Source organism: Chrysemys picta, chromosome 3, assembly GCF_011386835.1.
Source record: "Chrysemys picta bellii isolate R12L10 chromosome 3, ASM1138683v2, whole genome shotgun sequence".
In the NCBI taxonomy this organism is placed as follows: domain Eukaryota; kingdom Metazoa; phylum Chordata; order Testudines; family Emydidae; genus Chrysemys; species Chrysemys picta.
The window spans coordinates 184,487,584-184,513,139 of NC_088793.1; the positions used below are offsets into that span (position 1 = coordinate 184,487,584).

Here is a 25,556-nt window from a genome sequence, read left to right on the forward strand (position 1 = left end):
AGACCCTCAAAATGGTGAGTAGCTGCAGGGGCAGGGTAAATCACTGTTCCTGGACCCTGATGTACACTGGGCATGTGGCTCTTGGGCAGCTGGGGAGAGACAGCACTGTAGGGGGGGTCTGATAATCATTCCTGTCCCCACACTTTCCACAGCAGATGATCATTATGGAAGATATTTCGCTGCTGAGGGTGAGCAGGGCATCAAGGGAGGGTCTTCTCCAAGACTGCGGCTTCCGCCCAGGCCCCTATGCTGCTAGCTTGTGTGCAGCTATGGTGACGGCATGGTGGCGCGGGAAAGTTACTGTTAATGGGGCAAGAAACAAAGCAGCTCTGCCGAGGAACCTGCGGCAGCAGATTGCCCAGTATCTCCATGAGAATCTCCTGGAGATCTCTGAGGGAGATTCCCATGAAGTGAGGGAGTCCATCAACAGCCTGTTCTGCCGCTCAAACTAGGCATGAGGTGGGAGACAAGCCTGCTTTCTGCAACCTTCCTGCCCCCAACAACTCGCTTCAGCAATTCTCCAAATCAGATCCACTTACCAGGGGCGTCCTCTCCTGTTTGTGCTTCGCCAATATCGGACTGCTGTGACTGGCTAGGCTCCTCCGGGGTAGAAAAGAGCTCCTGACTCCATGCATATCTGGCCTCCGAGTTATCTCTGCCTCTGGGTCCCCCTCCCCCTCTTCATCCAAGATTATCTCCTCCTGGCTCAATCCACTCTCGACTGGCAACGAAGCCAACGAAGTATCCACAGGGGACTTTGCAGTGGATGTCAGGTCACCATTGAGTATCGCGTCCAACTCTTTGTACAACCGGCAGCTCGTGGGCGCAGCACCAGAGCGGTGGTTTGCCTCCCACGCCTTGTGGTAGGCTTTCCGCAGCTCCTTCACTTTGACCCTGCACTGCAATGTGTCCCAGTCATGGCCCCTTTCTATCATGCATCTAGAAATCTGTCCATAGGTATTAAAATTCTGACGGCTGGAGTGCAGCTGTGACTGCACTGCCTCCTCTCTCCAAATGCAGATGAGGTCCAGCAGCTCAGCATTGCTCCAAGCAGAGGATTGCCTGGTGCGTGGAGCAGACATGGCCACCTGAAAAGATGCACTGAGACCATTGCACACATCGCCGAGCAAACAAGAAGGGGATTTTCAAATTTGCAAAGGAATGTATGGAGTGGGGCTGACGGTTGGTCACCTGAGGGCAGGGTAGTACAGTTCAAACTGATGGCCAGAGAGGACACTTCCCAGAGGCCAATTGCAGCGCTGTAATCACCACGGTGTCTACACTGGCACCGCAGCGCGGTAGCCACGGCGCAGAAAGCTGTAGGCCTCTTATTGAATTTTTTTTTTTTTTTTTTTTTTTTTTTTTTTAGAGTGCTGCATCTGTACAGTTTCTGCACACTAAGTGGCTTGGCATAGCCCCCCATCCCTGGGGCTATGTCCCCAACGGGACTTCGCTACTAATGACTACTAACTATAATACTAAAACTACAATAACTACATACAAGAAAAACTCAAAAGAGTCCAAGCAAAAGAAATCATTATGCGGCTTGTGAAAGCAAGGAACATTCCAACACCATCACTAACAGAAAGAAGGAGCTGAGATGGCGCAGGGCCGATGGCACCCAACATACTGGCACATAAGCATGGGGCTCCAGAGCTGGCCCTACAGATACCACTAGAGGAAAAATTTCCATTGACCATGCACGTGGGCATGCACACACCTAACATGGAATCGACATAAGGAACAATTTGAAGAAGTGGTCTTATTTCAAGCCATGCTGCCAACTGATAACATTCAAAGACCGTATATTATCTATTTTCAAAAATTCCAAACTGTTTAATTTTAAAAAGGTGCTTTCTTATACTTTTTATTTTTAAATAATTAAGCACATACATACCTCAGAATGTTCATCTCTTTCATCTATAAGTCTTTTTAAATGTAATGCCATATTTTTCAAGAGAGGCTCGATATATTCTTGTGACACAATGCTGACATCCATCCACTGCAGATCAAATACATTTTCCTGATTATGAGTTACCTATAAGAGAAAGAAATAATTGTGAAAACAACCTTTATGCACTATTTAATTATAATGCAAAAAGAATATAAGAATGCAAAAGAAGTATAACAAGAGGAATAATTGGGAAAACTCCTCTTAGCTCTGGTCTCCCAACTCAATTTATCCTCTGTGGGTTCTAATACATTAGAAAATGTCTGACAATAAAAAATATGTTAAGTTGTATTTGATGGAATAGTTTCTTTACATACAATGAAAACTTGGAAAGCAGCTCAATTAGGCCTAGCAACAACTACCGATAAAATATTAGGAGGGAGTTGGGAGGCTGGCAAACCTGAGGTGTGGGGAGCCAGACAGGTAGGAAAGGCTCTGGGAAAGAGGCAGCAGGTCTAGGAAGGAACAGACCTTGGCTGCTGATTAGAGGGTCCCTGAGCTGGAACCTGGAATAGAGGGTGGGCCCAGGTTCCCTTACCAGCCACTGGGGAAGTGGCACCAGCTGGTCAGGGTATAGGAAGACTGCCTGAGCCTTTTCATAAAAGGCTTTGATACCCTAGAAGGGGAGGACCATAGTGACCTGGCCAGAGGGCCAAATCACGAAGAAGCGGCAGCAGCTCCTGGAGCGAGAGAGTGGCTGCAGACTGAAAGAGTGAGATGGAAAGACAGAGTGCAACTGCAGAAAGGGGCATCGGCCTCGCAGAGCTAATCCCCAGAACCACCAGGAAGAGGCATCATCCAGTGATGAGTAGAGTATCCAGTCACAAGAAATCAAACATTTCTAGTCTCATATAAAAGATTTGATTTAAGAAGCCACATCTTTGTGAACAGCATAAAAGAACCCTATGAATAGTTATCTAACATCCCTATTTTAAAATGAAAGATTAATCAATCAATATTAACATCCACCAGTATTTCATTTCAGCAACATAAAAATGGAACAACAAAAGTGGTAAAATACAACCCTGGTAGCCTGGGGCATGATAGATGCTGCACCATGCTGCCATGTGGGAGTCCTACACTTAAGAGTGACCTCAAGATGACGTAATAAAATCAATTCATTGCTATGTTGAGTTTGAAGTTAAAGTACAGCCTGACAGCTTGTTTTCTTCTTATACCAGGTTAAGTGCCTTATTCACAAGGTGAGCATAGTTGCAATAAGAAAAGGATGGGTATGGTATGTTTATTTGGGAAAAAATATGCTTGTAACTTAGAATGAATGGAAACTTTAAGAGTTCCAGACTTATGAAGCCCCAGACTCCCATGCTGTCAATTTCTCCTTCCTGTCTTACCAGACCTCTGTGCTGAGTTCAGGTAAAGTTAGGAAGGCTTACAGACAGCAACAGAAACAGCAGGTAGCTGACAGAGCTGGGAAATTCCATTATCTATTCTTGGCAGAGCTTCTTAATGTAATGGCAAAATAAGGGAATAACTTTTAACATATTGTCTGTAGAAATTTGCAATCTGCACTATAGTGCACAGGTAATTATCATGTGTGGTTGCTTAGCTAAATGGATCTGAACAAATATTACTGGAAATTCAATGGGGCTTGTTCATTTAAAATTTGGTGATTACATTAAATCTATAGGTTTAAAAAAGAGATTTCAGTCCTCTTACCCGAAAAACTCAACTCATATTTAATGACAGAGTAGCTACCAGTCCTCCAAAATATATACATATTCCCCAAGAAACACAAGATACACGCATATTTCTTGAGGCAAAAAAGATTACTCACTAAGGGCTAGATCCTGAGAATCAATTAATCCAGGGACATCTGTGTGCTCGCATAGAGCACAGTTGACGTCAATGGTACCAACTAGGTGGATCCATTTATACAATCTAGGTCTAAATTATTATTTTGTTCCTTTAATCCCTGTATACAGCCCAATACAGTGGATCCACACATTGCTTTAAAGAATCATATTTTTAACAAATCACTTATTTCTGATTCAGTTCATATTAATATATTTGTACTAGACAGAACTGAATTTCACATTACATATACTAGTATGAACTGGCTGAAGAGATCTCTGAGCGTTTAGCAATTATGTGTGAGAACTCATGGAGGATGGGAGAGATACCAGAGGAATATAAAAAGGCAAATATAGTACCTATGTATAAAAAGGAAAATAAGGACAACCCAGGGAATTATAAACCAATGATCTTAACTTCTGTACCCAGAAAGATAATAGAGCAAACAAACAATTTGTAAGATAATATGGTGATAAGTAACCATCTACATAAATTGTCAAGAACAAATCACATCAAACCAACTTATATTCTTCTTTGACGGGGTACAACATTTGTGGATAGGATGGAAGCAGTAGATGTGATATAGCTTGACTTTAGTAAGGCTTTTGATACTGTCTCACATAACTTTCTCATAAGAAAACTAGAGATATATAGTTTAGATGACCCTACTATAAAGAGAGTGCACAACTGGTTGGAAAAATCATATGAAGAGTAGTTATCAATGGTTCACAGTCAAGCTGGAAGGATGTATTAAGTAGAGTCACACAGGGGCCTGTCCTGGATTCGATTCTATTCAATAGCTTCATAAATTATTTGGATAACGGCACAGAGAGTACACCTGTAAAGTTTGAAAACAATACCAAGCTGGGAAGGACTGCAAGTGTTTTGGAGGGCAGGATTAGAATTCAAAACGATCTTGACAAACTGGAAACATGGGCTGAAATAAACAGGATGAAATTCAATAAGGACAAATGCAAAGTTCTACACTTAGGAAAGAATAATCAATTACAAAAATACAAAATGGGAAATGACTATCTATGAAGGAGTACTGCTATAAAGGATTTAGGAGTTATACTGGATCACAAATTAAATACGAGTCAACAATGTAATACTGTTGCAAAAAAAGTAAATATCATTCTGGGATGTTGTAGTGGGGCGGCTGCCCCATTCCAGTAGGCAGGGGTTAAAAGCAGACCTGGAGAGGACTGCGGCTGGGAAAAGTAGTGACAGCAGCTGAGTGAGTAGCTGACCACAGGCATCGCCAGCTCAATCAGGGCCCAGCTGGCCCTGATAAGAGGGCGGTGAGCCAGGAGCTGAGGAGTCTCACTCTAGCCCTGGAGTGGGAAGGGCTAGCTGCCTAAGAGCAAGGTACCTGGAGTAGAGCAGTGTAGGGAAAGGGCAAGAGGAGCTGGGGAGCTCCAGCCTGGTAAACCCCCAGGCTGAAGGCCTTGGTGAAGGCCTACAAAGGTACTGGGGCTACAGAGGTGCAGCCCAGGAATAGGCAGGGGCAGCTGGTCCTACCCCTTGCCATTATAGACTGCAGACTGCAATGGGAAAGAGGACTAGATGATGATTGGCGGTAGCCACTGAGGCAAGGTGGGTTTAGAAGGTTGGGGTTCCCTTGGGAGGGGAGACCCAGAATAAGGGGGTACTGGTGGGGGCAGAACCCTGAGGAAAGGGAAACCAGGGTCCGGGAGGGACATGGGGCCTAAGGCAGAGGTGCTACGGAGCTGGAGTTGAGCTAATTCCCAAGATAACCAGCCGTGACAGTGAGTCATCGCTTTGCTACAGATGTATTAGCAGGAATGTTGGTAAGCAAGACATTAGAAGTAATTCTTCCACTCTACTCAGCACTGATAAGGCCTCAAAGGGAGTACTGTGTCCAGTTCTGGACACCGCACTTCAGGGGGAAATGTGGACAAAATGGAGAAAGTCCAGAGAAGAGCAACAAAAATTATTAAGGGTCTAGAAAACATTACCTAGAAGGAAAGACTGAAAAAGAGGAAGTTATTCACCTTATGCAGTAACAAAAGTTCTTTGAGATGTGTCCCCCTATGGGTGCTCCATGGTAGGTGTGCTTGGGTCCTTGCGCTGCTGTTCACAGAACTTTGGTAGTGTCCGTTAGGCTTGCGCATGCACTGTCTCCCCTCGTGCTGCGCCACGAGGCTAGATGGCACGCGCGGGCTAACCCTCCTCAGTTTCTTCTTTACCACAGTGTCATTAACAAGAACTCCGAAGTAAAGGGAAAGAGGGTGGGTTGTGGAGCACCCATAGGACACACATCTCAAAGAAAATACGGTTACCTACCTTCTGCAACTGTTGTTCTTTGAGATATGTTGTTCACGTCCATTACGCATTAGGTGTGCGCGCGTCGCGTACATGGACGTCGGAAACTTTTTCCCTCAGCGGCTCCCATCGGGCCAGCAGGGTCCCCCTTCCCGTCAGAGCGGCGCCCCGCTCTAGCGTATATATATATATATATATCCCTGCGGGCCTAACCCTCCCTCGGTTCCTTCTTGCCGGTGACTCCGACAGAGGGGAAGGAGGGTGGAAAGTGTAATGGACGTGAACAACACATCTCGAAGAACAACAGTTACAAAAGGTAAGTAACCGTTTTTTCTTCTTCGAGTGATTGTTCACGCCCATTACACATTAGGTGACTCACAAGCTTACCACTGGAGGAGGGTAGGAGTCAAGGAACAATTGATTGAAGCACAGCCCTGCCGACCACCGCGTCCTCTCTGGTCTGATGATGGATCGCGTAGTGGGCTGTAAATGTATGCACCGACGACCAGGTAGCCGTTTTACAGATTTCCTGGAGTGGAACCTGTGCCAAGAAAGCCGCCGAGGACGCTTGGGCCCTAGTCGAGTGAGCCCTGATCCCCAAGGGCTGGTACGTTGGCAAGCTCATAGCATGTGCGTATGCAAAGCACAATCCATGCTGACAAGCGTTGCGCAGAGATAGGCTGGCCTTTCATTCTCTCCGCAATGGCAATGAACAGTTGCGTCGACTTGCGGAATGGCCTGGTCCATTCTAGATAAAATGCCAAGGCTCTACGGACATCGAGGGTATGTAGGCTGCGGTGGCTTGGGACCGTATGGGGCTTGGGGAAGAACACCGGTAAACAAATGTCCTGTCCCATATGAAATTGCGTGATCACCTTAGAAAGGAATTTGGGGTGCGGCCTCAGTTGCACCTTATTCTTATAAAAAAACTGTATAAGGAGGTTCTGAAGTGAGGGCTCTCAATTCCGATACCCTCCTAGCCGATGTGATGGCCACAAGAAACGCTACCTTCCATGAGAGGTGCATGAGGGAGCAAGAGACTAGGGGTTCAAAGGGCGGCCCCATGAGTTTAGTTAGGACCAGGTTAAGATTCCATGCAGGGACCGGTGTGCGCGAGTAGGGAAACACCCTCTCCAGCCCCTTGAGGAATCGGACTACTGTGGGGATCGAGAACACCGAAACTCCAAACTCTCCAGGGTGGAACGCCGATATGGCAGCCAGATGCACTTTAATTGAGGCGGGGACGAGCCCTTGATGCTTGAGGTGCAGCAAGTAGTCCAGAATTGATGGGACGGAGGCCTGCAGAGGCTGTATGTGATGAGGCCAGTGGGAGAACCTCTTCCATTTGGCAAGGTAGGTCGCTCTTGTGGAGGGCTTCCTACTACCAAGAAGAATTTGCTGGACCTGGTGGGAGCACCTGTGCTCCGTATCGTTTAGCCAGAGAGATACCACGCCGTGAGATGTAGCGACGGTAGGTTCGGGTGGAGTAGGTGACCCCGATCCTGTGTGATGAGGTCGCGATGGAGGGGGAGGGCGATCGGGGCGGTCACGGACAGTTCCAGCAGGGTCATGAACCAATGCTGGCGTGGCCACACCGGTGCAATGAGGATGACTGTTTTTTTTCCCTGCGGGTCTTGAGCAGGACCCTGTGGATGAGCGGGAATGGTGGGAAGGCATACCTCAAGCTCCCACCCCACGGAATTGTGAAGGCATCTGCCACTGAGCCCAGGCTGAGGTTCTGGAATGAACAAAACTGAGGGCATTGGCTGTTGTCCTTGGTGGCGAAGAGATCCACCTGGGGAAACCCCCACCAGAGTGAGAGCTGAGTTCTGGATTTTGATCTGTACGGCTCAGCTCTGTAAATAAGTGCTTTGGTGACTCGGTGAGCCTCCTGGAGAGATTGGGCTCTGAGGGGACCATCATCGAGGTGAAGGTAAATCTTTATCACTTGAAAGCGTGAGTGGCTATCACCCAGAGAACCTTGGTCAATATTTTCAAGGCCAACAATAGCCCGAAGGGGAGCACTATGTATCCATAGTGGTCTTGTTCCGGGATAAATCTGAGAAATCATCTGTGAGCCGGTAGGATAGAGATGTGAAAGTATGCGCCCTGAAGGTCAAAGACCAAAAACCAGTCTCCCTGTTACAGTGCTGGAATGATTGTCAATAAAGTGACCATTCTGAATTTTTGAGCCTAGACCAACTTGTTGAGAGCTCTGAGGTCTGGTATGGGTCTCCAATCTCTTTATTAGGAAATAAAGAGAATAGAATCCTTGTAGAGGTTGAGGTACTGGTTCTATGGCTCCTAACTGGAGGAGATTATTGACTTGTCGTTCTAAACTCACGTGAAGGGTCCCTGAAGAGAGACAGGGAAGGGTGTTGTGGAGTGGGTAGGGAGGTGAAATGGATGGAGTACTCAGTTCAAACTATCTCTAGGACTGATCAGTGCAATGTTACGTGATTCCAGGCACTGCGGAATACTGACACTTGGTGGTCAAATGGGTGTGAAGAATTGGTCGGCTGTATCAATTGGTGGGAGTGGTGCAGCAGCGCTTCGACCCACCTGTCAAAACTGATGTTTGGACATAGAAGGCTGGGATGACAAAGATTGCAAGACAGATGGTTTCTGCTCAGGGAATTTTGCTTTCTTCCTTGGCAGTTCGTATTGTCATTGAGGTTGATATTGGGATGTATATGGTCTATGCTGGGATTGGGGACTAAATTGCCTCTTTTGTCTCAGCATGTAGATACCCAGCGACTGGAATGTAGCCCAGGAATCCTTCAGGGTATGAAGGGAAGCATTAATCTTCTCCAAAGAGCTTTGTGACCTCAAAGGGGAGGTCCTCAACAGTAGACTGCCAGGAAACCTGACAGATAGAGCCACGATGCTCATCACATCACCACCGCCATGGAAATTAAGCTAGCTGCTTTGTCAGCAACGTTGAGGGCAAATTGCAGCGTTGTCCATGCCACTACTTGTCCCTCCTATATAATGGCCTTAACTTGGGGTACGTCTACACTACCCACCGGATCGGCGGGTAGCAATCGATCTATTGGGGATCGATTTATCGCGTGTAGTGTAGACACGATAAATCAATCCCCGATCGCTCTCCCGTCGACTGCTGAACTCCAGCAGTGCAAGAGGCAGAAGCAAAGTCGACGGGGGAGCCACGGCCATCACTCCAGTGCCACGAGGACGCGAAGTAAGTAATTTTAATTCCATCTAAGATACGTCGACTTCAGCTTCGCTATTCTCGTAGCTGAAGTTGCATATCTTAGATCGATCCCCGCGCCTCCCCCCAGTGTAGACCAGGCCTTGGTCACGATGTGACTCTGGCACCTGGTCAATAAAGTCATTCAACTTTGAATAGTTAATATAATCATATTTCACTGTAAGGGCCTGATAGTTGGTGATATGGAATTGGAATATAGCCAAGGAGTACACCTTCCTACAAAAAAGGTCCAGACGCTTTCAATCTCAGTTTTGCGGAGTAGCCCTCGACTCATGTCGTCAGCCGCCTGATTTGACAGCATCCACCACAATGGAGTTGGGGGGTAGGTGGGAGAAGAGGAATTCAGATTCCTTCGTGGGGACATAGTACTTTTTGTCCACTCGCTTGCAGGTCACACATACTGTCACTGGGATATGCCATATAGTTCTCGCTGGGTCTAAGATAGTCAGTCCCATTAATCAGGAGGGCAATCTTGGAGGAGGACGAGGAGTGGGGGATGTCAAAGAGCTGATGGTGGGTGTCCTTGACTTTCTTCAATGGTATCTTGAGGGTGTCCATCACCTTCTTTGCCAGATGCTGGAAGAGATAAAAGTCGTCTGGCAGATATGGTGGTGAAGGCATAATGGTCTGGAAAAAAGGAAGACCTCAGGGTCACCTCTTCCTCGGCATCACCCTCCTGTTTCTCCATGATGTCTTGTGGAGGTTCCAAAGCTCTGGAAGCCGTGGCTGAAGGGGTATGCCTTGAGGGTTCCCGGGCGAGGCTCAAAGCTTCAGAGGCATGTTGGCGGTATGCTTCCCATGAGTCCCAATAAGACCACGGGGGTGATGGTGGCATAGAGCATGGTGGCAGTGCCTATGGGTAGTTGTACCATGATGTCGGTGGTGGGGACATCTGCGGGTATGGGCCTTGCTGGTACTGAGCACCATATGGAGCCTGAGAAGAGTACTGGGATGTTCTTTCCTCCAGCTCGCTGTCTGAACTTTCGCTAGAGAGTGGGGGAGTGAGGCCTGGCAGCGGTGACGAATCCCATGCCAAGCGGAGGCTCAGTGCGGAGGTCGCAGTACCAAGAAGCGGGGATCCCGGTACATCGGATATATGGAAGTTGCTGGATTGGCAGAATTCCATTGGTACTGACTGCCCCAGTGTCAGGTATCAGAGGCGGATGGCGGTCTTGTCCATACCACTTGCTCTGGTGCTGGGTGAGGCATCGATGATAGTACCGATGATGATTCACGTATTGAGGGTGCCTTTTTAGTGGAGTGCTTACTCCTGTCTCTCGGTGCCGATGACTCAGTGCCTGTGCCCATCAGGTCCGTGGGCATGTCAACAGTATCGACTGCTGTTGGTCTCTGTGAGCCATGAGTGCTGCACTGAGATGGTCTTGGTGCTGAAGATACCGAGCGAGATGGAGATTGCCTATGGAGATCTCAGGGCGCACTTTTGGGGACTTCCCGCTCTCCTCTAAGTTGACTTCTGAGAGGGGTCAGCAGTCTGTTTCTTCGATCCATAGCCCTTAGACGGCTGTGGAGAAGATTCATGTCTATCCAGGGACTTGCGGCGCAAGTTCTGCACGGGTCTGAGCGGCCTCCATTAAAATAATCTTCTGCCTGAGCAGTCTGTCCTTATGGGAATGTGGCCAGATTTGCTGGCAGAGACTACACTTTTTTCTGGATATGGCCCTCCCCAAGGCGACAAATGCACTTAAAAGTGCTTGTCTGCAATCGGAATTGCCTCCTTGCAAGTGAGGCGCTTCTTGAAACCTGGTAAACTGGGTATGCCCACTGGAGGCGTGGGGGTGGGGGAAGGATCCCTGGAAGGGGAAAAAAGCAGGAAAATGAAGTTTTGGGGGGAGTTTTGTTTTGTTTTTATTTTGGGGGGGGATACAATAAGAGGGTAAAGAACAATAAACTATAATATACTAACAAAATAACTATATAAAAGTGCATAAAGCAAGCTCCATCTCTAGCAAGGGGCAGTTAAGAAGTAACTGAGGAGGCTTAGCCCGTGTGTGCTGGCTAGCCTCTTGGCTCAGCACAAGGGGAAACAGACAGCGCATGTGTGGGCCTAATGGACACTACTACTGAAGTTCTATGATCAGCAGTGCAGGGACACAAACACACCTACCATGGAGCACCCATAGGGACACTACTCGAAGAAAAAATTGGGTTTGTTTAGTTTGGGAAGAGAAGTCTTGGGGGCACATGATAACAGTCTTCTACTACATAAAAGGTTGTCATAAAGAGGGGAGTGATAAATTATTCTCCATATCCACTGAGGACAGCACAAAAAGTAATCTCCTTTGCTGCAATTTAAGCCCATTCAAGGTTAGACATCAGGAAAAGCTTCCTAACTGTAAGGATAGTTAAACACTGGAACAAATTACTTATGGTATCTCAGTCATTGGAGGTTTTTAAGAACAGCAGGGATGGCCAAACGTACCAACCCTCTGAGCAACATATCGCAATCTTCAGAAGTTCGAGAGCTGGGGCTGAAGCCCCAAGACACCCCCCCCACACACACACTTCATTCTGCCAGAGGCAGTGCGTGGGGGGAGGCATGTGGTATCACATGCCGCTCCCCCCAGATTTTTGCCAGGGTTTTCTGGCTAGGCCACATGGTGCTGCCGGCCCGATCCCTGCACAGCAGCTGCTGGATCCAGCAAGTTGGGAGAGGCAGCAGCAAACAGCTGGGAGCGGCAGGAAGAGCTGCTGGCTCTCCCCGTAAAGCTAAAGCTAAAGCTCCTCCCTGCAACTCCCAGGTGTTTGCCGCTGCCTCTCCACACGAAGCTAACACCTGGGAGCTGCAGAGAGGGGCCACTGACGATAAGAGGTGGGGCATAATTCAAGCTGTTGGGGGTGCCAAACCTTTAAATTATGCCCCCTCACTCTCAGCAGGCACCAGTTGTCTCTGGCAGAAGCCCCTAGCCCCACCACCGGGCAGAAGCCCCGAGCTCCCCCCTCCCCCCAGTCTGGTAGACAGAGAATGGGGAAGGCGTGGGGGGCTCCGCAAGCCGTACTTTAACTGTAAAAAAGTTTGCTGCAGTTTGGCCACCCCTGGTTTGGACAAATACCTCTTAGGAATGGTCTAGATAATACTTACTCCTGCCTCAGTGCAGGGAACTGGAGTATATGATCTATCAAGATCCCATCAAGAGCTACACTACTATGATTCTGTGATGGAAAAAACTATTCAGTATGAAAAAAATGTTTTTATTAAAGTACCACCTTTAATAAGAAATGTGATTTACGCTCACTTGTATAAAATAAAGCCTTCTCAACTAACGTTCTCTACTGTAATCCATTAATGTGAATGTCAAATAGATTTCCCTTGTTTTTGACTAAATAAAATTATTCTTTCCTTAATATTCCAGAACAGCAAAAATGAAAATCACTTGGACATCAGGTAGTACAAAAGTAACAAATACCTCTTGAATGTGGGCAGCAACAGCTGCTCTTGTATCAAAATCTAAACCTTGGATTCTTTCAATGAATTCTTCTTTTTTCTGACACTAAAAGAAATACATTAACCACAATTATTTATCATACCTCTTTAGTATATTCTGAGAGCTGAAAGCTGATGATAAAATAATTATCAGTTGTCCAATCCCCTAACTGGCTAGTACAGATTGAATGTAACTATAGCAAAACATTGTAGTTTGTGCTTGACTTTTAATATTAGTGAACTGAGACAATATTCACTTTGAAAAAAGTTGATGAAGGGGGCTCCTTAAAATTTGCATATTTCTTGCTCAGAGTCTATGATGATGTTTACTTCATAAACATTTCCTAACTACCTTTTTTAGTACTCAAACAGCCAATCATATACTGAGCAAATCTCCCCGAACTGCTTTTTACACTATTCAATTGAAGCCAGCTGTACAGTATACTCTACTTTTCTAACTAACTTTCACCCAATCAAAAATAGTGTATTTAGAAAACTATAGCATACTTAAAAAACCCCCACAACTTTCATGGATAAACTGGTCACTAATTTAATGAGCTATCATAGGTATTATCTTTAATCAAATAAGATTGTTGCAAGCTAATCATGTTATGGGCCCTGATCCTGACAAAAAGACTTAGATACCATTTTAGCTTTACATAGACTAGTAGTCCCATTGAAGTTAAGGTATTTTCAGATCAGGAGACATGGATCATGTGATGATGTTTTCTAATAATTTTATTTTCACTAGGTCAGCGTAGATTTAATTTAATCTGATTGAGGGGGATCAGCAAAGTTGAAGAAAGATTTATATGCACATGAATAGTGCAACTAACCATATACATACAGATCAGCAGGTGCACAAGTCATTGATGGATCGGGGCCACAGTGAATAAATTTTACTCAACTGAGCCCTCTCAGGCTAAATTCAGTCTACACTAGCCTTTTGGTATAATAAACATAAAATTTAGGGCTGTCGATTAATCGCAGTTAACTCACACAATTAATAAAAAAAATTAATCACGATTCATCACAGTTTTAATCGCATTGTTAAACAATAGAATCCCAATTGAAATGTATTAAATAATTTTGATGTTTTTCTACATTTTCAAATATATTGACTTCAATTACAACACAGAATACAAAGTGTACAGTGCTCACTTAATATTATTTTTTATCACAAATATTTGCACTATAAAAACAATAAACAAAAGAAATAATATGTTAGGATATAGATTTTCAGGCCTGTCTGTAAAGGCGTATACTTTAGGAATTTAGGTATATGTTTATCATTTAGCTAGTTATAGAGGTATAAAAGAAAGAATCAAAATCACTGTCTGCCTGTGTAAGGGCCTTCTCTCACTGTGACAGTCTGAGACCCTGTTCCTACGCTAAGGCCTTTGGCTAAGCAGTGGGAGCAGCCATAAGCTGGAAAGCGTACAAAAGCTTGCTTCAAGTTCACCCCAATAAACATCGAATTGTTTGCACCTTCGGACTTCGGGTATTGTTGCTCTCTGTTCATGCGAGAAGAACCAGGGAAGTGGGAAGGTGAAGGAATAAGCCCTCTAACATCTTGGTGCCGTGACTCAGATACATCGCATCAGATAGGTGAGTGGCAGCCTGTAAATCCCCCTCCCCAACAGTCCATGCAGCTGCTTGGAGGGGGTATGGCGAACACTCATGATGGTGGTTGCGGGTTCTGGCAAGCAGGGATAACGGATTTTTTGAACAAATGGATAAGGAAGAATCAGGGCCCATACCGGGTGCATGGGTCCACCCGAGGTGAGATTGAGAAGGAGATGGGGGAGGTTTTGGGAGACCCCAAGGGAAAGGAGTGTAGGAAAAAGGAAATGGTATTATAAGGTTTCTGCGCTGGAATGGCATACTGGGTAAAAAGGGAAGCCGATCTCCTCCAACACATTAAGGATTCGGAGGGGACTGTGGATCAGCAACAGATTTTAACAGAAAAATCCATGTTAGTGGTAGAGGTAGCGGATTTGAAGGCACGAGATACTGTACGGACAGAGGAGTCTTGTGAGGCAATCTGGCGAGAGAGGGATGAACTGCTGGGGAGAGTAGGAGACTTAGAGGAGGAATTGTATCAATGTAAACATGGGGGCAATGAACTTGGGGACCCCAAACCATCCATCCCACTACTGGAACTGAAGGAGACACCTCCACCACCCTACCCTGAAAATACACTGTACCCACCACTGCCAGTGGAAATTGTAAGCTGGCGATCCACAGTTACAGCCCCTGAGAGAGATTACCCTATAGGAACTGCAGGAGGCAGGAATTAAGGCCCCCGTTGCGGGGTGGGGGAACCATGCTCCACAAGTAGTAGAACAGGCAGAAATCCATCTCTTGTCCCTGAAAGACCAGGAGGCAGTACTGGGCCATTTTGGGAAAGGTACCCCACGATGATTGGGATCAGTTTGTGCTGTGGCTAGTGGAGGTGGGCAGGGAGATGGAGGGTCTAACTAGTGAGGTCCAGGTGATCATATGGCGTAGTCTTTTGGGAATCGATGAGGCAGGACTGGCACACCCATTTCTAATCCCAGACAGGTGGCAAAACAATTGTTTGGGGTGTACTCTCAGACTGCGGGGATGAATAAGATGAAGCGAATCCTTGGGGAAACAGGATGGGATACACTTAATCGCAAACATGGTGCTGGGTGCGTCCCTTGGAGGGTCCATGGGTGACACCCCAGACAGGGGCACTAGGACCTAGTGGGAATGTGGAATTGCTGGTGTGACAAAGTTCCTCCTCTATCTTGGTGGGTCCTGCGCTTATTGGTGGATTTTCTTGCCTCAGAGATTCACCATGTGGGTTGGGGAACAGCCCAGAGACCTTCCCCTCTGGAAGAACCCACAGTCCAGGTCAATTGGGAGGTTTGGGGGGAACCCGGGCCTGCCCTGTACTCCAGGTTCCAGCCCAGGGCCCTGTGGACTGAAGCTGTCTATAGTGCCTCCTGTAACAATTGTATGACAGCTACAACTCCCTGGGCTACTTCCCCATGGCCTCCTCCAAACACCTTCCTTATTCTCACCCCAGGACCTTTCTCCTGGTGTCTGATAACGCTTGTGCTTCTCAGTCCTCCAGCAGCACACCCTCTTACTCTCAGCTCCTTCCGCTTCTTGCTCCCAGCTCCTCACACTCGCACCACAAACTGAAGTGAGCTCCTTTTTAAAACCCAGGTGCCTTGATTAGCCTGCCTTAATTGATTCTAGCAGCTTCTTCTTAATTGGTTCCAGGTGTCCTAATTAGCCTGCCTGCCTTAACTGGTTCTAGCAGGTTCCTGATTACTCTAGTGCAGCCCCTGCTCTGGTCACTCAGGGAACAGAAAACTACTCATCCAGTGACCAGTATATTTGCCCTCTACCAGACTCCTGTACCTCACTGGTCTGGGTCTGTCACATATCCCTCCCCCCTGCTCAACGCCAAGGGGTTGAGCAGCTTGGGACGCCAGACAGTGAACATGTGACAAGCCATCGGCGTTGCCATGACGGCTCCCTGCTCTGTGTTGCACACGGAACTGGAAAGGCTGGAGGGATAAGAACCATCTGGTCAGCCTTGTGTTCTTCTCCTTGTTCCGCTGCATCCATTGAAGAGGGGCATGGTTGGTAACGAGGACAAATCTGCGCCCGAGCAGGTAGTAGCGCAATGTTTCCATGGCCCATTTTACAGCGAGGCATTCTCTCTCCACCACTACATATTTTTGTTCCCTTGGAAGGAGTTTCCGACTGAGGTATAGAATTGGGTGTTCCTTCTCCCCGACCATCTGTGATAGAACAGCCCCCAACCCTACTTCCGATGTATCCGTCTGCAGGATAAACTCCTTGGTGAAATCAGGGGCTATCAGTACGGGGTTATTGCAGAAGGCAGTCTGTAGGTCTGTGAATGCTTCCTCTGCTGCGTCAGATCATCTCACCAGATCAGGTCCATGGGCTTTCACTAGGTCTCTCAGGGGGCTTGCCCTTGTGGCAAAGTTGGGGATAAATCGTCGGTAATACTCCACCACACCTAGGAACGCCCGGACTGGTTTCTTGCGACTTCGTCGGGGACAATTTTGGATGGCCTCTAACTTGTTCACTTGGGGTTTTACCAGACCTTTTCCCACAATGTAGCCAAGATATTTGGCCTCTGTAAACCCTACAGCGCACTTGGCAGGGTTTGCTGTAAGGCCAGCTCGCCTGAAGGTATCGAGGACTGCCTCCACCTTCTCCAGGTGGGTTTCCCAGTCTGGGGTATGAATGACCACATCGTCCAAGTAGGCAGCAACATAACTGTTATGTGGGCGTAATAGCTTGTCCATGAGGCGCTGGAAGGTAGATGGGGCCCCATGTAGTCCAAAAGGGAGGACAGTAGATTGAAAAAGACCCTCTGGTGTAGAGAACACAGTCTTTTCCTTTGCGTCTTCTGCAAGGGGAATCTGCCAGTACCCTTTTGTCAAGTCTAGGGTAGTCAAGTACCGGGTATTACCCAGACGGTCCACTAGCTCATCTATGCGAGGTATGGGGTGCGCGTCGAACTGGGATACTTTGTTTAGTCGCCGGAAGTCATTGCAAAATCTTGTGGTGCCATCAGGTTTGGGCACCAGCACAACTGGGCTGGACCACTGACTGTGGGATTCTTCGATGATCCCCAACTCCAGCATTTTTTTTACTTCTGCTTTTATTTCCTCCCTTTTTGCCGCTGGCACCCGATAGGGCCTCATTGTTACTCTGGCCCCAGGGTTCATGACGATGTGGTGATATGTCTCGGTTGTTCGACCCGGTTTTGTCGAGAACACATCTTGGTTCCGGAAGATCATCTCAGACACCTCATTCTTCTGGTCTGGTGTTAAATCGGGAGACACTCTCGCCTGTTTGGAAGGCTTGTTTTCCTGGGTTAGGTCTTTTTGGACCATTGTGCATGCCTCTTGTGCATGCCAAGGTTTCAGAAGGTTAACATGATAAATCTGTTCTTGTTTTCTGCATCCTGGCTGCCACACCTTCTTCCCTCACAGGTTCAACCACCTCATAGGGCCCCTGCCATTGGGCCAGAAGCTTGCTTTCTGCCGTGGGTACCAACACCATAACCCGATCCTCTGGTTGGAACTGTCGCACTTTTGCCTGGCGATTGTAATGGGTTCGCTGGGCATCCTGGGCCTTCTCCAAATATTCCCGTACAATAGGGGTAACCCGGGCTATCTGGTCTCGCATCTGCATAACATGCTCTATTATATTTCTCCCCTCATTGGGTTCCTCTTCCCAGATTTCTTTGGCGATATCTAGTATGCCACGGGGGTGACACCCGTAAAATAACTCGAAGGGGGAAAACCCAGTTGAGGCCTGTGGTACCTCCCGGATAGCGAACGTAAGGTAGGGTAGCAGGGTGTCCCAATCCTTCCCGTCACAACTTACCACCTTCCTTATCATAGCCTTGAAGGTTCGGTTAAACCTTTCTACTAACCCGTCAGTCTGCGGATGGTAGACCGAAGTTCTCAGGGCATGTATATGGAGCAGCATACGGAGGTCCTTCATTAGCTTCGACATAAATGGGGTTCCTTGGTCAGTTAATATCTCCTTCGGTAGCCCCATTCAGGCAAAGATCCCCACCAGCTCTTTGGCTACAGTTTTAGAGGCCGTGTTCCGCAGGGGGACGGCTTCTGGGTACCGAGTAGCATAGTCCAAAACAACAAGTATATATTGGTGGCCCTGAGCCGTCTTCTCCAGGGGTCCCACTAGGTCCATGGCTATTCGCTTGAAGGGGACCTCTATGATGGGAAGGGGTACTAAAGGTGCCCTCAAGTGGGGACGGGGACTGTGCAGCTGACACTCCGGGCAGGAGGCACAGTACCTCCGCACTTCTTCATGTATTCCGGGCCAGAAGAACAGTCGTAGGACTCGTGCCAGGGTCTTCTCTACCCCCAAATGCCCCCCAAAAAGGTGACTATGAGCAAGACTTAATACAGCGTTCTGATGTTTTTGAGGTACTAGGATCTGCTGTACCTTCTGCCCCTGTACTGGTGCAACCCGGTATAAGAGACCCTTCTTCATTATGAAATAGGGTCCTGGTCCCTGGGGTTTCCCTTCCACGGGGACCCCATCTATTTCAGTCACCTCCTTCCTAATGTTGTCAGACCTTGGGTCTTCTGCCTGGTCCCGTCCAAAATTTCCTCTCCCGGGGTTAATCTGCCCAAGATCTAGGGGCTCAGTCTCTGTTACCTCTACTGGTTCAGAAGCTTTAGGGTGGGGGTCAGACTCAGGTGCTTCTCCCTCCTGCGTGGCCTCCTTTTCAGCTGCGCGGGTCGGCCTACCTACAAGAGCGACCCTCTGGCTTTGGGTCAGTATTCGGGTTCCCAAGGCTTTAGCTGCCCTTCTTTTCCTTTTTGTCTTTCTACCCTGTCTGGGAGTGGAGAACAAATCTGGGGATATTTCAGAGAAGATTGGGGGTTGACAGTCTGCTGTGGATGCCTCACAATTTTAGGGTCCCCATCTTTCTCCAATCCCCCTACTGGGAGTAAGTTTCCAAACCCTGGGAAGTCCCTCCCTATGAGCACCGGGTATTGGAGTTTAGGGACTACACCTGCTGCTACCTCAGTAGTGTTCCCTTGGATCTCGATTTTTACTGGGATGGTGGGGTAGTAACTAACTGTCCCATGGACACATGTTATCCCCGTATGTTTAGCCTGCAGCACCTGACTACGCTTCCCTGAGATAAGCTTGATAGCACTCCCCGAATCAACCAGTGCCGTGGTCCCTACCCCATTTAGTTTCACTGGTCTGGTATACATATGTGGGGTTAGTGAGACCCCCCACAAGGTGGATTAGGGAGCATAGATCTGCCCAGTTCCCCAGGTTATACTGCATAGGCTCCTCAGCATTGGGACACTGTGCAGCTATGTGTCCCCACTCCCCGCAAGCATAACATCTGTATGGAGCCATAGGCTTTCCCTGGTCTCTTGGTTTGGACAGTCTAACATCATGATCCTCTTCTCCCTCAGTGCTCCGTGTCTTTGTGGCCTCTGATGGGCCTTCAGCCTCTCTCTTTTTCCACCTGGGCCCTCCTGGTGGCCCAGTCACCCAAACTTTAGGACTTGGTGCTGCTAGTTTAACCCGGGGTGCCTCTTCCTTAACTGGTCGGGTCAGCTCCCTAGCTGTCCTTCACCTCTCTACCAGGGCGACAACCTCATCATAGGTGGAGGGTTCGTACTGGCTTACCCAGGCACGAAGGTCTGGTGGTAGTCCCCTCATGTATCGGTCGATGACCAGAACCGCTAGTATCTCTTCCGGACTCTGGAACTCCGTTTACAACCACTTTCATGCGAGATGGATGAGGTCATACAATTGGGACCGCGGGGTTTTGTCTTCCTGGTACCTTCAACCGTGATACTGCTGGGCCCGCACTGCTGTCGTTACCCCAGATCTGGCCAGGATCTCTGCTTTCAGCTGCGGGTAGTCTGCCGCAGCCTCTTCAGGCAGTTCATGGTAGGCCTTCTGGGCCTCCCCACACAGGAATGGGGCAAGGATGCCAGACCACTGATCTCGAGGCCAGGCCTCCCGTAGGGCTGTCCTCTCAAAGGCCAGAAGGTATGCCTCTACATCATCCTCCCGTGTCATTTTCTGCAGCCAATGGCTGGCCCGTATGAGCTGCGTCCCATCATGGCCGCAATTCAGCTCTGTAAGCGACTTTACCTGGTTTACCAGTTCCCGCAACACAGCTCGGTCTTGAGCAGCCTGGTCCATCAGCAGGCGATTAGTCTCTTGCTGCAGCCGCACTGCCTCCTGTTGGGCAGCTGCCTGGACACGGGTAGCCTCCTGCTGGGCCACCATAGCTTGTATCAGTGCCCGCACTACGTCATCCATTGTGGTGAAAAAAAATAAACTCTCCTTTTTTGTTTGTTTTGTTATTTTTTGTTTTTTTAAATCACCCTCCTTCCTCCGCCGCACTGTGCACCCCAAGATCCCACCCCTGACACCAGTGTGACAAAGTTCCTCCTCTATCTTGGTGGGTCCTGCGCTTATTGGTGGATTTTCTTGCCTCAGAGATTCACCATGTGGGTTGGGGAACAGCCCAGAGACCTTCCCCTCTGGAAGAACCCACAGTCCAGGTCAGTTGGGAGGTTTGGGGGGAACCCGGGCCCGCCCTCTACTCCAGGTTCCAGCCCAGGGCCCTGTGGACTGCAGCTGTCTATAGTGCCTCCTGTAACAATTGCATGACAGCTACAACTCCCTGGGCTACTTCCCCATGGCCTCCTCCAAACACCTTCCTTATTCTCCCCACAGGACCTTCCTCCTGGTGTCTGATAACGCTTGTGCTCCCCAGTCCTCCAGCAGCACACCCTCCCCCTCTCACTCTCAGCTCCTTGCGCCTCTTGCTCCCAGCTCCTCACACTCTCACCACAAACTCAAGTGAGCTTCTTTTAAAACCCAGGTGCCCTGATTAGCCTGCCTTAATTGATTCTAGCAGCTTCTTCTTAATTGGCTCCAGGTGTCCTAATTAGCCTGCCTGCCTTAACTGGTTCTAGCAGGTTTCTGATTACTCTAGTGCAGCCCCTGCTCTGGTCACTCAGAGAACAGAAAACTACTCATCCAGTGACCAGTATATTTGCCCTCTACCAGACTCCTGTACCCCACTGGTCTGGGTCTGTCACACTGGAGAAATGGTTGGAGCTGAGCAATCCGCAGTTCATGGGGCATTTAAGATTCCAGCATCCTGAACTTGCTCCCCATCAGCTACCCCAGTTTCTGGGACATGCAGCTGTGTGGAGGCAGATGCATCGGGGGAAGAGCCAGTCCATGTTATTACTGCAGGGGGATCAGTACAAGGTGGAAAGGGGTGGGTCAGCCCGGAGGGGAGGATGTAGAGGGAGAGGTTGTAGGTTTCGGGAGGTAGTCAGGAATGAGTCGGCAGCTATAGAGCAACAGATCCAGACACTGCAAGCTAAACTGACTACCCAGGATCTTACCAGATGACACCATCTGGGACTGGGACTGGGACTGCCTGAAATGTCAGGCACACAATTTTGCTTAGAGACAGGAACGTGTTCGGTGCCAGGATCCCTGGCCCCCCTGCAAACCAGCGGGAGGGACAGAGGTGGGTGCTGCAACTTAAGGGCGCCCTGGGAGGTGTCCTATCCATGTTTTCAGTTTAGGACGGGATGCATCTGGTCGCCCCACGCTCCAGGGGGCAATCGAAGGGAGTCCCACGAGGGATTTTTTAATAGACACCGGGCAGCCGTCAGCTTAACCACATGGGGGCAAGGGAGGGCCTCAGAAGGAACTGAGACAATTGTAGGGGCAACGGGAGGGGAGACACAGTTAACCCTGAGGCAGGGACAGATCAAAGGAATCTGGGGGGAGGGGAGATTCTGTGGGGTTGTAATTATATGTTTAATCTGTTGGGGGCAGGAGATTTACACTTGTACTGGACTTAGCCAATTGGGTGTGTTTAATGGGGCAGACGCAGGGCAGTCAGGGCTATACCATTCCTATGGGGATAGTTACTATGACCATTAAAGCGGCACATGCCATCCCACCACCCTCGGCAGGGTGGGGAACACATTCCTGTGTGGGCTAAGGATAACCTGGATTGTGGTAGGGGCAGCATGAAAGTACTGCTAGAGGGAGGGGACCCTCCCGCACAGAAACAATATCCTATTCCTCGGGAGGCACTGGCACAGGTGGGGGCAACTACTGGGGAATTGGAACAGAGGGGATTGATTAGAGCGGTTGCATCCCCTTGTAATGCTGCTGTGTGGCCAGTGAGAAAGCCAAACAGTACGTGGTGCCTTACTGTGAATTACAGGGCACTAAATGCTCTGGCCAATTCACCAGCCTCAGTAGTGGTAGCGTACCCTGAAATGCTAGCCCATATTGGACCCCAATTCTGAATTTTCACTGTTTTGGACATAGGGAAAGAATACAAATTGAATACACAGGACCCCTACCACCAGTTCACAGAAAAAACTGATTCATGTTGATGGTAGTGGATGCTTTCAGCAGGTGGGTGGAAGCTTTCCCCACAAAGTATCAAACTGCCCGGATAACTGCTGAAATACTGGTAAACAAGGTATTCACTCGCTGGGGGGTCCCAAAGGTGATTGACTCAGACCAAGGAGCTGCTTTCTGGTCAGATCTGTTAGGGAAGCTCTCAGCCCTCACTGGAATCATTTTCCATATTGCTTATCACTCACAGGCTGCGGGGAAGGTGGAACACATGAACCACACCATTAAAAGTGAGCTAAGAAAGGGAGTGGAAATGGGAGGAAAAACTGGTCACAGTTACTGCCCTTTGTCTTAATGAGAATAAGGGCCTGAGAATCAAAGGGCACAGGATTTTCTCCATATGAGGCTCTCATGGGAAGTACCTGGGGAAGTCACTACACACGGCTTAACACAATGGATTTTAACTCTAATCAAACATGTAAAACGGGTACAGCAGGTGGTGGCCTGGTGAGACAAGCAAGGAGCAGCAAGAGTCAAAGCATGGTATGACCTGCCCAGGGAGCGTGATCTACCCATGGCGGGAGATCTAGTGATGTACAAAATTTCAGGTCAACACCATCCATTCCCAGCTCCTAAACAGAAGGGCCCCTATCTTGTTCTTGACCAATTAGGGCCCAGTCTGCTATTTTTGGGTACAGAGAATGAAGGACAGGAGCGGGTTCACTGCACACAAATAAAAAGGTACAAACGGGACTGAGAAAGAGGATGTGTAAATTTTGCTGCGTGTGTATTACAGGGTAATTCAAAAAGGAGAAAAGGATGAAAATTCCCAGGCCCTGGATGGAACAATTACTAGTGCTAATCACAATTATAACATTTACAAATTCTATTCAGATCCCACAATGTGAAGTGTCAAAAGGAGGCAACACATGCAGCCTGTGGTAATAAAGCTAATGAAGACTATGAGAATCTCACCATAGAAAGATGTACCACTAATACTCCAAGAGGAATTTTTGGAGTGTCAGTATATGGTTTATGGAGTAGATGGGGGAATCCCAACCTGGTGGAGAATATCAAATTTATCAGGAAATATTGCATGGTACTCCCTAGGTGCTGCCACGATTAACGATATTGGAAAACAGAGTTACGCAGCTATGTGGTTTGTTACAGAAGATCCAAAGAATATAACCCTCTGGTTTCCTGGAGCAAATGAACCTTCTTGGAAAAATAGGGTGCCACATTTAGGGTGTGATGTTACCATATGTAACCACAATGGTAGTTCCATGGAAGATAATCCCCAAAGGTGTGATTGTTATGTACATATTACACTGGGTGTAAAATCCCTTTGGACACTGGGTGTATGATGAGTTAACCATTTTACAGAATATAACCCTACAAGTGATATGGATGGCAAGTTGAAGAATCCAAATTTAAAGTGGCCACAGCCTGGAGCCGAGAATATTCCCCGATGAGCAAATGTATGGGAGCCATTGTGGGAGCGGATGCAGCCAGCACTTTTAACGTGTAACTCTATTATATGGGTGGTACACCCCAAGGAATGGTGGGTGGACCAAATTCATTCTAATTGTAGTATGTACATAAAAGGATTGAAACAACAATTCAATTGGTGGGTGAGGGGACACACCTGGAATCGTCATCGGAAAAAGGGATTGTGGGCAGCAGGGAATACTATGCTGGGTACATGGAATCTGGGGGACGAGTGGGTAACCAAACAATTAGTAATCCAAAATGTGAAATTTCAACAACAAATTAATGAATTAATGGCACAGGAACTATCAGCAGTTGCCATAGGGTGGAGGACAGCAGTAAACTTGCGGTTAACTCATTGGGCAGGGGACCTGGTGACATTATGGCTTCAGAAGATTAACATGGGGAGAAGTGTGTGTAGGTATTCAAAATGCTCAGTTAATAATGTTAATGGATATTATGAAAGATGTTTGGTCAGAACAATGGCCCTCAGTATTAAATTGGGAGGCTAGCCCATATTTATCCACAATTGCAAAAACATACCCTTCTACCTGGAAAATAACATCCCAGACCTATGGGGAGAGTTCTTGTGTAATTGTTACTATGATACCGTGAGAAGTAAATGCAAATAAGGTGGTCCCCTTGAACCCTATGGAAGAGTAGGATCAATGGCCTATTGCAAAGGGGGGGCATTTAGGAGTAATGTATATGGGGTACAATGTATTCTGTTGGGAATATACGCAATCCTGCAATATAACACTAGGAGGCAAAATCCTTCCCGTATATGACCAAATTATGAACTTTTATATACTGCCACCTGGACTATGGTGCACCAATGGATCAGTGGACTTAATCGTTGTAAACAATCGAACCAGCATCTACTACCGCATGCAGTACCAAGTAGTTGAATTGGCTTGGACAATACCAAATTTCACTGTGGATATTCAATGGACACACAATATGGACAAGAGTACACAAAGATTACAAGAGCAACTTGCTGCAAGTGCCAACAGTTGGACACACTTACAACACACACACCAGGATGGTGCTGACAAAATTTTAACCCTATCAAAGGAGGCGAAGCAGGGTTTTTTGTGGTGGCCGGGATATTGGACGATAATGCAGTAGTCAGGACTCTCGGTGTTGCTATGGATTATCATAACAGCTGGCGTATTAACTGTATTTGTGTTACGTTGCATACAGAAACGATCAAGGGGGGCACAACCCCCTAGAGAACAGCCACTAATTATAACCCATAAGTAATGTAGTAAGCCCTCCCCTTCCCCCCAGTGTATTAGACAACCCAGACCCAACCTTCTTGAGCCCACTATAATGGGAAGTCTGGAACACTAATTGGAATAGTGACCTAAGCCCAGAAGTAAGTGGGGGAGTGGGATACTGGGAGGAAACAC

The 25,556-nt window shown here is 47.8% G+C and overlaps 1 protein-coding gene across 16 annotated transcripts in view; it reads right to left on the reverse strand.

Annotated features, from left to right (window-relative positions):
• Positions 1-25,556, reverse strand: part of CCDC88A (coiled-coil domain containing 88A) — a 410,515-nt gene that overhangs the window by 263,814 nt on the left and 121,145 nt on the right. For 15 of the 16 annotated variants that reach the window (XM_065590781.1, XM_065590785.1, XM_065590783.1 and 12 more), the window contains 2 exons: positions 12,707-12,790; positions 1,898-2,038 (listed from right to left, as the gene is read on the reverse strand). In XM_065590781.1, coding sequence (XP_065446853.1) covers positions 1,898-2,038; positions 12,707-12,790 — 225 coding nt within the window. The remainder of the gene's footprint in view (positions 1-1,897; positions 2,039-12,706; positions 12,791-25,556) is intronic. The other variant, XM_065590774.1, reaches the window with a different exon arrangement.